General features: G+C 38.2%; 1 protein-coding gene across 1 annotated transcript in view; it reads left to right on the top strand.

Annotated features, from left to right (window-relative positions):
• GPX3 (glutathione peroxidase 3) overlaps window positions 1–18,232 on the top strand; it is a 142,684-nt gene that overhangs the window by 40,221 nt on the left and 84,231 nt on the right. Inside the window, exon 2 of the mRNA XM_053718677.1 lies at window positions 6,231–6,384. Coding sequence (XP_053574652.1) covers window positions 6,231–6,384 — 154 coding nt within the window. The remainder of the gene's footprint in view (window positions 1–6,230; window positions 6,385–18,232) is intronic.

Here is an 18,232-nt window from a genome sequence, read left to right on the forward strand (position 1 = left end):
GGAGACTACCATTGAGGAAGGATCTTCTTATTCAAGGACCCTTCCTTCATCCAAACCTAATTTCTCTGAAGCTGACTGCTTGGAGATTGAACACTTAATTCTATCCAAGCGGGGTTTTTCTGACTCGGTCATAGAGACCTTGATTCAGGCACGTAAGCCTGTAACTAGAAAGATTTATTATAAGATATGGCGCAAATATCTTTACTGGTGTGAATCAGAGGGCTACTCATGGAGTAGAGTTAGGATTCCCAGAATTTTCTTTTCTCCAAGAAGGATTGGAGAAGGGTTTATCGGCAAGTTCCCTAAAGGGTCAGATCTCTGCCTTATCTATTTTGTTACACAAATGTCTGGCGGATGTCCCAGATGTTCAATCTTTTTGTCAGGCCTTGGTTAGGATCAGGCCTGTGTTCAAACCAGTTTCTCCTCCATGGAGTTTGAATTTAGTTTTTAAGGTTCTTCAAGGGGCTCCGTTTGAGCCTATGCATTCTTTAGATATTAAGTTGATATCTTGGAATGTTTTATTTCTTGTTGCTATTACTTCAGCTCGAAGAGTGTCTGAGCAATACAATTCGCCTTACCTTATTTTCCATTCGGATAAGGTAGTTTTACGTACTAAACTAGCGTTCTTCTTAAGGTTGTTTCAGACAGGAACATTAATCAGGAGATTGTTGATCCTTCCTTGTGTCCTAATCCTTCTTCTTGAAAGGAAAGGCTTCTGCATAATTTGGACGTAGTCCATGCTTTGAAGTTTTACTTACAAGCAACTAAGGACTTTCGTCAGTCTTCTTCTCTGTTTGTAATTTTTCTCTGGAAAACGTAAGGGTCAGAAAGCTACGGCTACCTCCGTTCTTTTTGGTTGACAGCAGCCTCCTGAAAGAATTATTGCTCATCCCACTAGGGAGGTTGCTTCCTCATGGGCATTCAAAATGAAGCTTCTATGGAACAGATTTGCAAGGCTGCAACTTGGTTTTCTCTTCACGCTTATTCTAAATTTTACAAGTTTTATCATTTTTGCCTTGGCTGAGGCGGCTTTTGGGAGAAAGTTTCTTCAAGCAGTGGTGCCTTCCGTTTATGTTTCCTGTCTTGTCCCTCCCTTATCATCTGCGTACTCTCCTTTGGTATTGTATCCCACTAGTAAGGATGATCCGTGGACTCATCGTGTCTTTAAAAAGAAAATTTATGCTTACCTGATAAATTTGTTTCTTTAGACACTAGTCCACGGCCCACCCTGTTCTTTTAAGACAGGTTGTTATATTTTTTTTTTGTAATCTTCAGACACCTCTGCACCTTAGCTTTTCCTTTCTCTTCCTAACTTTGGTTGAATGACTGGGGTGGGAGGGAAGGGGGGAGCTATATATAACAGCTCTGCTGTGGTGCTCTTTGCCTCGTCCTGCTGACCAGGAGGTGTAATCCCACAAGTAAGGATGATGATCCGTGGACTCATCGTGTCTAAAAAGAAACAAATTTATCAGGTAAGCATACATTTTCTTTTTCAGAGCTAAATTACATGAAAAAACATAATTTATGCTTACCTGATAAATTTATTTCTCTTGTGGTGTATCCAGTCCACGGATCAAACATTACTTTTGGGATATTCTCATTCCCAACAGGAAGTTGCAAGAGGACACCCACAGCAGAGCTGTCTATATAGCTCCTCCCCTAACTGCCATATCCAGTCATTCGACCGAAAACAGAGAAAGGAGAAACCATAGGGTGCAGTGGTGACTGTAGTTTAAAATTAAAAAATACCTGCCTTAAAATTACAGGGCGGGCTGTGGACTGGATACACCACAAGAGAAATAAATTTATCAGGTAAGCATAAATTATGTTTTCTCTTGTAAGGTGTATCCAGTCCACGGATCATCCATTACTTGTGGGATACCAATATCAAAGCTAAAGTACACGGATGAAGGGAGGGACAAGGCAGGTACTTAAACGGAAGGTACCACTGCCTGTAAAACCTTTCTCCCAAAAATAGCCTCCGAAGAAGCAAAAGTATCAAATTTGGAAAAAGTATGAAGCGAAGACCAAGTCGCCGCCTTGCAGATCTGTTCAACAGAAGCCTCATTTTGCCCATGTGGAAGCCACAGCTCTAGTAGAATGAGCTGTAATCCTTTCTGGAGGCTGCTGGCCAGCAGTCTCATAAGCTAAGCGGATTATGCTTTTTAGCCAAAAAGAAAGAGGTTGCCGAAGCCTTTTGACCTCTCCTCTGTCCAGAGTAGACAACAAACAAAGCAGATGTTTGACGAAAATCTTTAGTAGCTTGTAAGTAAAACTTTAAAGCACGAACCACGTCCAGATTGTGTAATAGACGTTCCTTCTTTGAAGAAGGATTAGGACACAAAGACGGAACAACAATCTCTTGATATTCTTATTAGATACCACCTTAGGTAAAAACCCAGGCTTGGTACGCAGAACTACCTTATCTGCATGGAAGATCAGATAAGGAGAATCACATTGTAAGGCAGATAACTCGGAATCTTTACGAGCCGAGGAAATAGCTTCCAAAAAAAGAACTTTCCAAGATAAAAGTTTGATATCTATGGAATAAAGAGGTTCAAACAGAACCCCCTGAAGAACTTTAAGAACCAAATTTAAACTCCATGGTGGAGCAACAGGTTTAAACACAGGCTTGATTCTAACTAAAGCCTGACAAAATGCCTGAACGTCTGGGACATCCGCCAGACGCTTGTGCAAAAGAATAGCGCAGAAATCTGTCCCTTTAAGGAACTAGCTGACAATCCTTACTCCAATCCTTCTTGGGAAAAAAGATAATATCCTGGGAATCCTGACTTTACTCCATGAGTAGCATTTGGATTCACACCAATAAAGATATTTCCGCCATATCTTATGATAGATTTTCCTGGTGACAGGCTTTAGTGCCTGAATTAAGGTATCAATGACTGACTCGGAGAAACCACGCTTTGATAAAATCAAGCATTCAATCTCCAGGCAGTCAGCCTCAGAGAAATTAGATTTGGATGGTTGAAAGGACCTTAAAGTAGAAGGTCCTGTCTCAGCAGCAGAGTCCATGGTGGAAAGGATGACATGTCCACCAGATCTGCATACCAAGTCCTGCGTGGCCACGCAGGCGCTATAAAGATCACCGATGCTCTCTCCTGCTTGATTTTGGCAATCGGACGAGGGAGCAGAGGAAACGGTGGAAACACATAAGCCAGGTTGAAGGACCAAGGCGCTGCTAGAGCATCTATCAGCGTTGCCTTGGGGTCCCTGGACCTGGATCCGTAACAAGGAAGCTTGGCGTTCTGGCAAGACGCCATGAGATCCAGTTCTGGTTTGCCCCAACGATGAACCAATTGAGCAAACACCTCCGGATGGAGTTCCCACTCCCCCAGAATTCTTAGCCGTTAGTTTAGTCAAATGAACAATGGCATCAGAAACAAAAGAATTGGCTAGCTTAAGTGCTCTAAGCTTGTCAAGTATGTCATCCAATGGAGTCGCTACCTTTAGAGCCTCTTCCAGAGACTCAAACCAGAACGCCGCAGCAGCAGTGACAGGGGCAATGCATGCAAGGGGCTGTAGGATAAAACCTTGTTGAATAAACATTTTCTTAAGGTAACCCTCTAACTTTTTATCCATTGGATCTAAGAAAGCACAACGGTCCTCGACAGGGATAGTAGTACGCTTTGCTAGAGTAGAAACTGCTCCCTCCACCTTAGGAACTGTCTGCCATAAGTCCCGTGTGGTGGCGTCTAAACATTTTTCTAAAAATAGGAGGGGGAGAGAACGGCACACCTGGTCTATCCCATTCCTTAGTAATAATTTCTGTAAACCTTTTAGGTATTGGAAAAACATCAGTACACACCGGCACTGCATAGTATTTATCCAGTCTACACAATTTCTCTGGCACTACAATTGTATCAGTCATTCAGACTAGCTAAAACCTCCCTGAGTAACACGCGGAGGTGTTAAAGCTTAAATTTAAATGTAGAAATATCAGAATCGGGTTGCATCATCTTCCCTGAGTCAGAAATATCACCCACAGAAAGAAGCTCTCCTTCAGCTTCTGCATATTGTGAGGCATTATCAGACATAGCTCTTAAAGCGTCAGTATGCTCTGTATTTCATCTAACTCCAGAGCTATCTCGCTTTCCTCTAAATTCAGGTAGTCTGACTAATACCGCTGACAGTGTATTATCCATGATTGCCGCCATGTCTTGTAAAGTAAACGCTATGGGCGCTCTAGATGTACTTGGTGCCATTTGAGCGTGAGTCCCTTGAGCGGGAGTCAAAGGATCTGACACGTGGGGAGAGTTAGTCGGCATAACTTCCCCCTCGTCAGATTCCTCTGGTGATAAATTTTTTAAAGACAGAATATGATCTTTATTGCTTAAAGTGAAATCAGTACATTTGGTACACATTCTAAGAGGGGGTTCCACCATGGCTTTTAAACATAATGAACAAGGAGTTTCCTCTATGTCAGACATGTTTGTACAGACTAGCAATGAGACTAGCAAGCTTGGAAAACACTTTAAATCAAGTTAACAAGCAAATATAATAAACGGTACTGTGCCTTCTAAGAGAAACAAATTTTGTCAGAATTTGAAAAACAGTGAAAAAAGGCAGTAAATCAAACGAAATTTTTACAGTGTGTATAATAGGCTAACAGAGCATTGCACCCACTTGCAAATGGATGATTAACCCCTTAGTTCAAAAACCGGATCAAAAAACTATCTAGACAGTCACACCAACTGCCACAGCCTTGCTGTGGGCCTCAGGAAACTGTTTCTAGGCAAATTTAAGCCAGCCATGTGGAAAAAACTAGGCCCCAATAAAGTTTTATCACCAAAGTATATATAAAAACGTTTAAACATGCCAGCAAACGTTTTATATTGCAAATATAAGAGTATTACCTCAGAAAATAAGCATGATACCAGTCGCTATTAAATCACTGTATTCAGGCTTACCTTACATAAATTTGGCATCCGCAGCATTTTCTAGCATTCACATCTTCTAGAAAAATCTTAACTGCACATACCTCATAGCAGGATAACCTGCACGCCATTCCCCCGCTGAAGTTATCTCTCTCTTCAGTCATGTGTGAGAACAGCAATGGATCTTAGTTACAACCTGCTAAGATCATAGAAATCACAGGCAGATTCTTCTATTTTTCTGCCTGGAACAAAATAGTACAACTCCGGTACCTACATTTCACCACTTCTCTCTTACTACCTCCATGTTTGAGAGTTGCAAGAGAATAACTGGATATGGCAGTTAGGGGAGGAGCTATATAGACAGCTCTGCTGTGGGTGCCCTCTTGCAACTTCCTGTTGGGAATGAGAATATCCCACAAGTAATGGATGATCCGTGGACTGGATACACCTTACAAGAGAAAAGAGCAAAATAAATGTTAAAATATATTGCAGAGTTGTTTCATTATGCATAACTACACATTTTATATAAATCAGAGGATGTTTACTGTCACTTTAACTACTAGTAGCAGTAATAGGGGTGGTTGTGGTAGTTGTTCAAACTAAACAGTTTATTGTATATCCTTATAATTAAACAGATGTCCCACATGTAACGCTTGTTCAATGCTCATGCTTCATAAAACACCTTATGCAATATTGTTACACTTTACTAGATTAAAAACCAATCATGTTTAAAGCGAATATAAATTTTGATGCTAAAGTGCCCGGTTTTTAAAAATTCGATTAAAAACAAGGACACTTTAATTCATCAAAATTTACATTTCACTCCTGTTGAGAAAAAAAAGTACTTCTTTTTTTTTTTTTTTTTTTTTTTAATAATCTTGACAGCCGATCCAGCTTCCTCCACCCATCGCAAAGCCTCTTCCTGGGTCTAAAATGAGAAATCCGGCTTCCTCCAATCATAGCATTGAATCAGACACTAATTCCCCCAGGGGGGAGCCGTGATTGGAGGATGACCTAGCGATCATTTCTGACATCAGAAATAGCTTGTGACGACCGGGGGAAGTTGGAGCGGCTGTTAAGTTTAAAAGGTAAGGTTTTTTTTTTTGGTTTTTTTTTTTCACAACACAACTGAAATTTAATTTTTGATGAATTACAGTGCCACTGTTTTTAATCTAATTTTTAAAAACGGGCACTTTAGCATCAAAATTTACATTCACTTTAAGTTCCATCTACTGTCTTCAGTTCATGTTACCTACTCCTTTTTAATAGTAAGACTTTATCACCAAATAAACTGTTGCATACAATTTTATTTTTTCTCTATTTTTTTTTTTTCAGGTTGATTGTTACAATTCAGTGGATGGATCAGTCTATGACTATGGTGCGCTCACCATAGATGGGAGTGTGTTTATTCCCTTTAAACAGTATGCTGGGAACACAATCCTGTTTGTGAACGTGGCAACGTACTGAGGTCTCACCATGCAGTACCTAGGTAGGAGCAGAGCAGGTTAAATGAAAGTACTATATGTATATTGACAAGCAGTGGCACAATCTCAAGAAACAAAGAAAAATCTTTCTTGAATACATTATCCACTGATACTTAAATATATATATATTTTTAATATACTATTTTCTGTTTAAAAAAAAACCCTGATATACTATTTAATTTGTAAAAGAATAAGTTAAAAATAGAGCTTCGTCGCACATGAAAGAACTACACATAATCAAAGCCAGATTTTTATTTTTATTTTGTACACTTAACTAGTTGGTAAGAGAAACAAACTATGATAAAATAATCATGCATTAGAGGTAAAAAAGAAAAACATAATTTATGTAAGAACTTACCTGATAAATTCATTTCTTTCATATTAGCAAGAGTCCATGAGCTAGTGACGTATGGGATATACATTCCTACCAGGAGGGGCAAAGTTTCCCAAACCTTAAAATGCCTATAAATACACCCCTCACCACACCCACAATTCAGTTTAACGAATAGCCAAGAAGTGGGGTGATAAAAAAGTGCGAAAGCATATAAAATAAGGAATTGGAATAATTGTGCCTTATACAAAAAAATCATAACCACCACAAAAAAGGGTGGGCCTCATGGACTCTTGCTAATATGAAAGAAATGAATTTATCAGGTAAGTTCTTACATAAATTATGTTTTCTTTCATGTAATTAGCAAGAGTCCATGAGCTAGTGACGTATGGGATAATGACTACCCAAGATGTGGATCTTTCCACACAAGAGTCACTAGAGAGGGAGGGATAAAATAAAGACAGCCAATTCCTGCTGAAAATAATCCACACCCAAAATAAAGTTTAACGAAAAACATAAGCAGAAGATTCAAACTGAAACCGCTGCCTGAAGTACTTTTCTACCAAAAACTGCTTCAGAAGAAGAAAATACATCAAAATGGTAGAATTTAGTAAAAGTATGCAAAGAGGACCAAGTTGCTGCTTTGCAGATCTGGTCAACCGAAGCTTCATTCCTAAACGCCCAGGAAGTAGAAACTGACCTAGTAGAATGAGCCGTAATTCTCTGAGGCGGAGTTTTACCCGACTCAACATAGGCAAGATGAATTAAAGATTTCAACCAAGATGCCAAAGAAATGGCAGAAGCTTTCTGGCCTTTTCTAGAACCAGAAAAGATAACAAATAGACTAGAAGTCTTACGGAAAGATTTCGTAGCTTCAACATAATATTTCAAAGCTCTAACAACATCCAAAGAATGCAACGATTTCTCCTTAGAATTCTTAGGATTAGGACATAATGAAGGAACCACAATTTCCCTACTAATGTTGTTGGAATTCACAACTTTAGGTAAAAATTCAAAAGAAGTTCGCAACACCGCCTTATCCTGATGAAAAATCAGAAAAGGAGACTCACAAGAAAGAGCAGATAATTCAGAAACTCTTCTGGCAGAAGAGATGGCCAAAAGGAACAAAACTTTCCAAGAAAGTAATTTAATGTCCAATGAATGCATAGGTTCAAACGGAGAAGCTTGAAGAGCTCCCAGAACCAAATTCAAACTCCAAGGAGGAGAAATTGACTTAATGACAGGTTTTATACGTACTAAAGCTTGTACAAAACAATGAATATCAGGAAGAATAGCAATCTTTCTATGAAAAAGAACTGAAAGAGCAGAGATTTGTCCTTTCAAAGAACTTGCGGACAAACCCTTATCTAAACCATCCTGAAGAAACTGTAAAATTCTCGGTATTCTAAAAGAATGCCAAGAAAAATGATGAGAAAGACACCAAGAAATATAAGTCTTCCAGACTCTATAATATATCTCTCGAGATACAGATTTACGAGCCTGTAACATAGTATTAATGACAGAGTCAGAGAAACCTCTTTGACCAAGAATCAAGCGTTCAATCTCCATACCTTTAAATTTAAGGATTTCAGATCCTGATGGAAAAAGGGACCTTGTGACAGAAGGTCTGGTCTTAACGGAAGAGTCCACGGTTGGCAAGAGGCCATCCGGACAAGATCCGCATACCAAAACCTGTGAGGCCATGCTGGAGCTACCAGCAGAACAAACGAGCATTCCTTCAGAATCTTGGAGATTACTCTTGGAAGAAGAACTAGAGGCGGAAAGATATAGGCAGGATGATACTTCCAAGGAAGTGATAATGCATCTACTGCCTCCGCCTGAGGATCCCGGGATCTGGACAGATACCTGGGAAGTTTCTTGTTTAGATGGGACGCCATCAGATCTATTTCTGGAAATTCCCATATTTGAACAATCTGAAGAAATACCTCTGGGTGAAGAGACCATTCGCCCGGATGCAACGTTTGGCGACTGAGATAATCCTCTTCCCAATTGTCCATACCTGGGATATGAACCGCAGAGATTAGACAGGAGCTGGATTCCGCCCAAACCAAAATTCGAGATACTTCTTTCATAGCCAGAGGACTGTGAGTCCCTCCTTGATGATTGATGTATGCCACAGTTGTGACATTGTCTGTCTGAAAACAAATGAACGATTCTCTCTTCAGAAGAGGCCAAAACTGAAGAGCTCTGAAAATTGCACGGAGTTCCAAAATATTGATCGGTAATCTCACCTCCTGAGATTCCCAAACTCCTTGTGCTGTCAGAGATCCCCACACAGCTCCCCAACCCGTGAGACTTGCATCTGTTGAAATTACAGTCCAGGTCGGAAGCACAAAAGAAGCCCCCTGAATCAAACGATGGTGATCTGTCCACCATGTTAGAGAGTGTCGAACAATCGGTTTTAAAGATATTGTTTGAGAAATCTTCGTGTAATCCTTGCACCATTGCTTCAGCATACAGAGCTGAAGAGGTCGCATGTGAAAACGAGCAAAGGGGATCGCGTCCGATGCAGCAGTCATAAGACCTAGAATTTCCATGCATAAGGCTACCGAAGGGAATGATTGTGACTGAAGGTTTCGACAAGCTGCAATCAATTTTAGACGTCTCTTGTCTGTTAAAGACAGAGTCATGGACACTGAATCCATCTGGAAACCCAGAAAGGTTACCCTTGTCTGAGGAATCAAAGAACTTTTTTGTAAATTGATCCTCCAACCATGATCTTGAAGAAACAACACAAGTCGATTCGTATGAGATTCTGCTAAATGTAAAGACTGAGCAAGTACCAAGATATCGTCCAAATAAGGAAATACCACAATACCCTGTTCTCTGATTACAGACAGAAGGGCACCGAGAACCTTTGTAAAAATTCTTGGAGCTGTAGCTAGGCCAAACGGCAGAGCCACAAACTGGTAATGCTTGTCCAGAAAATAGAATCTCAGGAACTGATAATGATCTGGATGAATCGGAATATGCAGATATGCATCCTGTAAATCTATTGTGGACATAAAATTCCCTTGCTGAACAAAAGGCAAGATAGTCCTTACAGTTACCATTTTGAACGTTGGTATTCGTACATAACGATTCAATATTTTTAGATCCAGAACTGGTCTGAAGGAGTTCTTCTTCTTTGGTACAATGAAGAGATTTGAATAAAACCCCATCCCCTGTTCCGGAACTGGAACTGGCATAATTACTCCAGTCAACTCTAGATCTGAAACACATTTCAGAAACGCTTGAGCTTTTACTGGATTTACTGGGACACGGGAAAGAAAAAATCTCTTTGCAGGAGGTCTCATCTTGAAACCAATCCTGTACCCTTCCGAAACAATGTTCTGAATCCAAAGATTGTGAACAGAATTGATCCAAATTTCTTTGAAAAAACGTAACCTGCCCCCTACCAGCTGAGCTGGAATGAGGGCCGCACCTTCATGTGGACTTAGAAGCAGGCTTTGCCTTTCTAGCTGGCTTGGATTTATTCCAGACTGGAGATGGTTTCCAAACTGAAACTGCTCCTGAAGATGAAGGATCAGGCTTTTGTTCTTTGTTGAAACGAAAGGAACGAAAACGATTATTAGCCCTACTTTTACCTTTAGATTTTTTATCCTGTGGTAAAAAAGTTCCTTTCCCACCAGTAACAGTTGAAATGATGGAATCCAACTGAGAACCAAATAATTTGTTACCCTGGAAAGAAATAGAAAGTAAAGTTGATTTAGAAGCCATATCAGCATTCCAAGTTTTAAGCCATAAAGCTCTTCTAGCTAAAATAGCTAGAGACATAAACCTGACATCAACTCTGATAATATCAAAAATGGCATCACAGATAAAATTATTAGCATGTTGTAGAAGAATAATATCATGAGAATCACGATGTGTTACTTGTTGCGCTAAAGTTTCCAACCAAAAAGTTGAAGCTGCAGCAACATCAGCCAAAGATATAGCAGGTCTAAGAAGATTACCTGAACACAGATAAGCTTTTCTTAGGAAGGACTCAATTTTCCTATCTAGAGGATCCTTAAACGAAGTACCATCTGACGTAGCAATAGTAGTACGTTTAGCAAGGGTAGAAATAGCCCCATCAACTTTAGGGATTTTGTCCCAAAATTCCAATCTGTCAGACGGCACAGGATATAAATGCTTAAAACGTTTAGAAGGAGTAAATGAATTACCCAATTTATCCCATTCTTTGGATATTACTGCAGAAATAGCATTAGGAACAGGAAAAACTTCTGGAATAACCACAGGAGCTTTAAATACCTTATCCAAACGTTTAGAATTAGTATCAGGAGGACCAGAATCCTCTATTTCTAAAGCAATTAGTACTTCTTTAAGTAAAGAACGAACAAATTCCATTTTAAATAAATATGAAGATTTATCAGCATCAACCTCAGAGACAGAATCCTCTGAACCAGAGGAGTCATCAGAATCAGAATGATGATGTTCATTTAAAAATTCGTCTGTAGGAAGAGAAGTTTTAAAAGATTTTTTACGTTTACTAGAAGGAGAAATAACAGACATAGCCTTCTTTATGGATTCAGAAACAAAATCTCTTATATCATCAGAAACATTCTGCACCTTAGATGTTGAAGGAACTGCAACAGGCAATGGTACTTTACTAAAGGAAATATTATCTGCTTTAACAAGTTTGTCATGACAATCAATACAAACAACAGCTGGAGAAATGGCTACCAAAAGTTTACAGCAGATGCACTTAACTTTGGTAGATTCAGCACTTGACAGCGATTTTCCTGTAGTATCTTCTGACTCAGATGCAACGTGAGACATCTTGCAATATGTAAGAGAAAAAACAACATATATATAAAGCAAAATTGATCAAATTCCTTAAATGACAGTTTCAGGAATGGGAAAAAATGCCAATAACAAGCCTCTAGCAACCAGAAGCAATAAAAAATGAGACTTAAATAATTGAGACTAAAGCGACGCCCATATTATTTGGCGCCTAAATGCTTTTGGCGCCAAAATGACGCCACATCCGGAACGCCGACATTTTTGGCGCAAAATAACGTCAAAAAATGACGTAACTTCCGGCGACACGTATGACGCCGGAAACGGAAATAGAATTTTGCGCCAAAAAAGTCCGCGCCAAAAATGACGTAATAAAATGAAGCATTTTCAGCCCCCGCGAGCCTAATAGCCCACCGGGAAGAGTCAAATTTTTGAAGGTAAGAAATAAATCAAAAAATGCATTATCCCAAATATGAAACTGACTGTCTGAAAATAAGGAAAGTTGAACATTCTGAGTCAAGGCAAATAAATGTTTGAATACATATATTTAGAACTTTATAAACAAAGTGCCCAACCATAGCTTGGAGTGTCACAGAAAATAAGACTTACTTACCCCAGGACACTCATCTACATATAGCAGATAGCCAAACCAGTACTGAAACGAGAATCAGCAGAGGTAATGGTATATATAAGAGTATATCGTCGATCTGAAAAGGGAGGTAAGAGATGAATCTCTACGACCGATAACAGAGAACCTATGAAATAGACCCCGTAGAAGGAGATCACTGCATTCAAATAGGCAATACTCTTCTCACATCCCTCTGACATTCACTGCACGCTGAGAGGAAAACCGGGCTCCAACTTGCTGCGGAGCGCATATCAACGTAGAATCTAGCACAAACTTACTTCACCACCTCCATCGGAGGCAAAGTTTGTAAAACTGAATTGTGGGTGTGGTGAGGGGTGTATTTATAGGCATTTTAAGGTTTGGGAAACTTTGCCCCTCCTGGTAGGAATGTATATCCCATACGTCACTAGCTCATGGACTCTTGCTAATTACATGAAAGAAACATAATTTATGTAAGAACTTACTTGATTAATTTCTTTCATATTAGCAAGAGTCTGTGAGCTAGTGACGTATGGGATATACATTCCTACCAGGAGTGGGCAAAGTTTCCCAAACCTCAAATGCCTATAAATACACCTCCCACATCTCAGTTTAACGAATAGCCAAGTAGTGAGGTGATAACAAAAAGGAGTACAAAGCATACAAAAGAGGCACATCGAAATATAATTGTGCATTCTTTCATGTAATTGGCAAGAGTCCATGAGCTAGTGACGTATGGGATATACAATCCTACCAGGAGGGGCAAAGTTTCCCAAACCTCAAAATGCCTATAAATACACCCCTCACCACACCCACAATTCAGTTTTACAAACTTTGCCTCCTATGGAGATGGTGAAATAAGTTTGTGCTTGATTTTTCTTCTATGATAAGTGCTTCTCAGCATATTGAAGACCAATTCCACTCAGAGTACAGTGTTTGTCAGAGGGATGTGAAGGGAGTATCGCCTATTGATTTTAAGCTTGCGGGAAATCTTTTCAAGGGTTCTCTGTTATCGGTCGTAGATTCATCCCTTTTCAGATCGACTATATACTCCTATATACCATTACCGCTCTGATACTTTTTCAGTACTGGTTTGGCTTTATGTGGATGGGTGTCTTTCGGTAAGTACATATTATTTAAGACACTCTCCACTATGGTTTGGCGCTTTATGTATTAATATAAAGTTTTAAATATATGTATTTACTTATATTTGCCATGAGTCAGGTCTATGTATATTTCCCTTTTGCAGTCTAATCAGTTTCAGTATAGGAATCATGTTTGGGAAGTTTAAACTTTTTTTTTCTTACCTTGGGTTTAGTCTTTTTCAATTTGACTCATTTTTTCACGGGCAAATCTAGGCTCGTAAGGGTGCAAAATGCTGTATTTTATTGCGTCATTCTTGGCGCAAAATTTTTGGCGCGAAGTTGCGCTGTTGATAGCACAAGTTTCTTCATTTCCGGCATCTTTGGCGCAAAATTGTGTTTGTTATGACGCAAATAGTGTCATTTCCTGGTGATAGTTTTGCGCCAAGATTTTTTTTAATTCCTTTTTTGCATTATGCGTCATACTTGGCGCAAAAATTGTCATTTACCCCTCTCCCTCTATTGCTCGCTGTTTACATAGGTTTTTTTTTTTTTTTTGTTTTTAACCTTTTATACCTGCTTTTTGTTTTTCTTTACTGAAACTGTTACATTGTGGAAATTGAATATTTTGCCTAAATGTTGTTCTTTTTCTGTTACATTTTTGCGAGATGTTTCATTCTGATGTTACTGTACACTGTCAGAAAAAAGGGTATGGTTGGGGTCCGTTTGTAAACACTTAGGGTACAACTGCTGTGGTTGTACCCTCAATGGATCATAATTACACCTTAAGGAACTAATATGTACCATTTAGCGGTAAATAAAGGAACAAATATGTTTCCAACTGTCAAAGGGTCCATGTCTGTACCATTTAATCCCCCCCCCCCCAAAAAGGTACAATCACTTGTGTGACAAAGTTTGAGGGGGTGGGTGGTTCAAGGCTGCCAAACCCTGCAAGTCCATATCATTTGTACAGCTCAGTTATTCATATTCACATAACTGGCAGTCACCCATAATGAATGCAACATACATGTTGTACAGCAAAATAATGATGTTCAATTGTGTTGGTAATGTGCAAGAAGTGGGCAAAGCAAACAAATACTTAAAGGGACAGTCTACACCAGAATTATTATTGTTTAAAAAGATGGATAATCCCTTTATTAAACATTCCCCAGTTTTGCATAACCAACACGGTTATATTAATATATGTTTTACCTCTGTGGTTACCTTGTATCTAAGCCTCTGCAAACTGCCCCCTTATATCAGTGCTTTTGACAGGCATGCAGTTTAGCCAATCAGTGCAGACTCCTAAATAACAACATGGGAGTGAGCATATTATTATCTATATGACACACATGAACTAGTACTGTCTATCTGTGAAAAACTTTCAAAATGCTCTGAGCTAAGAGGCGGTTTTCAACGGTTTAGAAATCAGTTTGAGCCTACCTAGGTTTAGCTTTTGAAAAATACCACCAAGGGAACAAAGCAAATTTAGTGATAAAAGTCAATTGGAAAGTTGTTTAAATTTTCATGCCCTATCTGATTCATGAACGTTTATTTGTGACTAGACTGTCCCTTTAATAACCCATATATTCAATAATACTGTGTTGTTGGTTCTAAATAGCAAACAAGCACTTAACATTTTAATGTTTATATTTAGAGCATCAAGATGTTAACTCTTAAACATAAAGCAAATGTATTAACTAAAAGTACAAAGAAAAAATTTTTTGTTGTAAACTCTATAAAATAAACAAGAGCTGTTTAAGAACCAGTTTTTAATAAAATAAAATTGTAACCATTCTCCAGTCACATACATGGACGTTGTGTAACACGCCATAGCGCCATCTGTTGGTTGAAAGTTTCTTGACATATGTAACACAGCTCCATCTATTGTTAGCAGGTTCATCACCAAATAGACTCATTTGCATAGAGTGACAATTCAATGTATGGTTGTGAGTTTTATCATTTATCCCTCCCCCGAATCCCCCTTCTTTTCGTTAGTTATATTTTATTATGATGTTTTCTATATATTTTATGTGGCATGTCACCCTAAATTAAATGGGGTATTTTTAGAGTCTGGTACAGAGTGATACAAAACGCAATGAGTAGCTATTTTTGGAACTGGTTGTTTAGCCTGGCTCAGTCACGTGGTTCTGTAGCAGTCTTTGGAACTGCTACGTGGCTACAGTTAAGTATACAAACTTTTTTTTAAAGCTGCAGTGTGGCTATTGTAATACTACCTGAACAAGTACTCATTAAATGAATGCATATTTGAATGTTATATAAAAAATGTAATGGAACAGCATTTATAATATGCTGCGTTGAGTACAAATTTGCCATCATGAGGTACAAAGGGCTTGTCACTGGGGCAGTACCCTTAAAAGGCCAAATTTGCCCCATTTTTTAAGGGTACAATATGGTACCATAGGACTGAGGTCCAATCTAGTCACCAAAGGTAAATATTTGCCTTTGAAAGGTACAATCTGCAAGGGTACCAATTTGTACCCATTGTAAAGGGTACAGCAGGTGTACCTTTTGAGGGCACTGCCCCAGTGACAAACTGTTGTACCCCTAAATATACAATTTTTGCACATTTTTTCTGACAGTGTAGAAACTATGATGCCCTGGAACTCAATTCTACAAAGCTAAGTGTGTTATTTTCATTATTAAGCTGTTAATTCTTCAGTTCAATTATGTGGCATTTGTTATGTTTTATGTTTCTACATGTATAATGACATTTACTGTTTTTTACATATTCAGTTCTTGTACTTGATTTCATTTGCAAACATTACATGTTGTTGCTTATATCATAAAGGTTATGACTGCTATTATGCCTTTAAATAAACTTACGAGGTCTTTTCAAAATTGTTAAATTTAATTGATTTTGTTCTGACCGACAGCATACTTAAAGGGACTTTAAACCCAAATTTTTTCTTTCACGATTCAGATAGAGAATACAATTTTAAAAAACTTTCTAATTTACTTGTATTACCTAATTTGCTTAATTCTACTGATATTCTTTCCTGAAAAGCATATCTAGATAGGCTCAGTAGCTGCTGATTGGTGGCGGCACATAGATGCCTCTTGTGATTGGCTGACCCATGTGCATTGCTATTTCTTCAAAAAAGGATATCTAAAGAAAGAAGGAAATTAGATAATAGGGGTAAATTGGAATGTTGTTTAAAATTTTATTCTCTGTCTGGATCATGAAAGAAACATTTTGGGTTTAATGTCCCTTTAAGTTTATTCTACTGATGACGGTTTCTTTGTTTTAAAGATCCTGTATCAGACCGTTATAAATTCTCATTTTTCATTGGAACATTTGTTCTTTGTTAAGGAAATATTTGTTTATAGCTTTTAGGAGTCCTCCTATTAACTATCACCTAGATTACGAGTTTTGCGTTAGAGGCTATGCGGTGCTAACTAGAAGTTTATGCTCACTTACGGACAGCGCTGGTATTACGGGTTTTTACAACCCAGACAAGAAGTGAGCGTTGAGCAAAATTTTGCTCCTTACCGCACTCCAATACCAGCGCTGCTTACGTTAGCGGTGAGCTGGTGTAACGTGATCGTGCACGATTTCCCCATGGGAATCAATGGGGAGAGCCGGCTGAAAAAAAGTCTAACACCTGCCAAAAAGCACAGTAAAGCTCCTTAACGCAGCCCCATTGATTCCTATGGGGAAATAAGTTATGTCTACACCTAACACCCTAACATGAAACCCGAGTCTAAACACCCCTAATCTTACACTTATTAACCCCTAATCTGCCGCCCCCGGCATCGCCGACACCTACATTATACTCATTAACCCCTAATCTGCCGCTCCGGACACCACCGCCACCTACATTATACTTATTAATCCCTAATCTGCCACCATATTAAAGTTATTAACCCCTAAACCTAAGTCTAACCCTAAACTTAACACCTCCTAACTTAAATATAATTAAAAGAAATCTAAATAAAATTACTATAATTAACTCAATTATTCCTATTTAAAACTACATACTTACCTGTAAAATAAACCCTAAGCTAGCTACAATATAACTAATAGTTACATTGTAGCTAGCTTAGGGTTTATTTTTATTTTACAGGCAACTTTGTATTTTAACTAGGTACAATAGTTATTAAATAGTTATTAAATAGTTATTAACTATTTAATAACTACCTAGCTAAAATAAAGACCAAATTTAAAATAAAACCTAAGTTACAATTACACCTAACACTACACTATAATTAAATAAATTAACTACATTAAAGGGACACCGAACCCAAAATTTTTCATTTGTAATTCAGAAAGAGCATGCAATTTTAAACAACTTTCTAATTTTACTCCTATTATCAAATTTTCTTGCTATCTTTATTTGAAAAAGGCATCTAAGCTTTTTGGGGGTTCAGAACTCTGGACAGCACTTTTTTATTGGTGGATGAATTTATCCACCAATCAGCAAGGACAACCCAGGTTGTTCACCAAAAATGGGCCGGCATCTAAACATAAATTGTTGAATTTCAAATAAAGATACCAAGAGAATGAATAAAATTTGATAATAGGAGTAAATTAGAAAGTGGCTTAAAATTGCATGCTCTATCTGAATCACAAAATAAAAAAATTGGGTTCAGTGTCCCTTTAAATACAATTAAATAAAAATATCTAAAGTACAAACCCCCCCCCCCACTAAATTACAGAAAATAATAAACAAATTACAAGATTTTTAAACTAATTGCACCTAATCTAATCCCCCTAACAAAAACATAATTTATGTAAGAACTTACCTGATAAATTCATTTCTTTCATATTGGCAAGAGTCCATGAGCTAGTGACGTATGGGATATACAATCCTACCAGGAGGGGGAAGTTTTCCAAACCTCAAAATGTCTATGTCTACGAAAAGCCAAGCAGTGGGGTGATAAAGAAAGGAGTAGAAAGCATCAACAAAATAAATTTGGAAATAATTGTGCTTTATACAAAAAATCATAACCACCATAAAAAGGGTGGGCCTCATGGACTCTTGCCAATATGAAAGAAATGAATTTATCAGGTAAGTTCTTACATAAATTGTTTTCTTTCATGTAAT

This window comes from Bombina bombina, chromosome 6 (genome assembly GCF_027579735.1).
Source record: "Bombina bombina isolate aBomBom1 chromosome 6, aBomBom1.pri, whole genome shotgun sequence".
In the NCBI taxonomy this organism is placed as follows: Eukaryota; Metazoa; Chordata; class Amphibia; order Anura; family Bombinatoridae; genus Bombina; species Bombina bombina.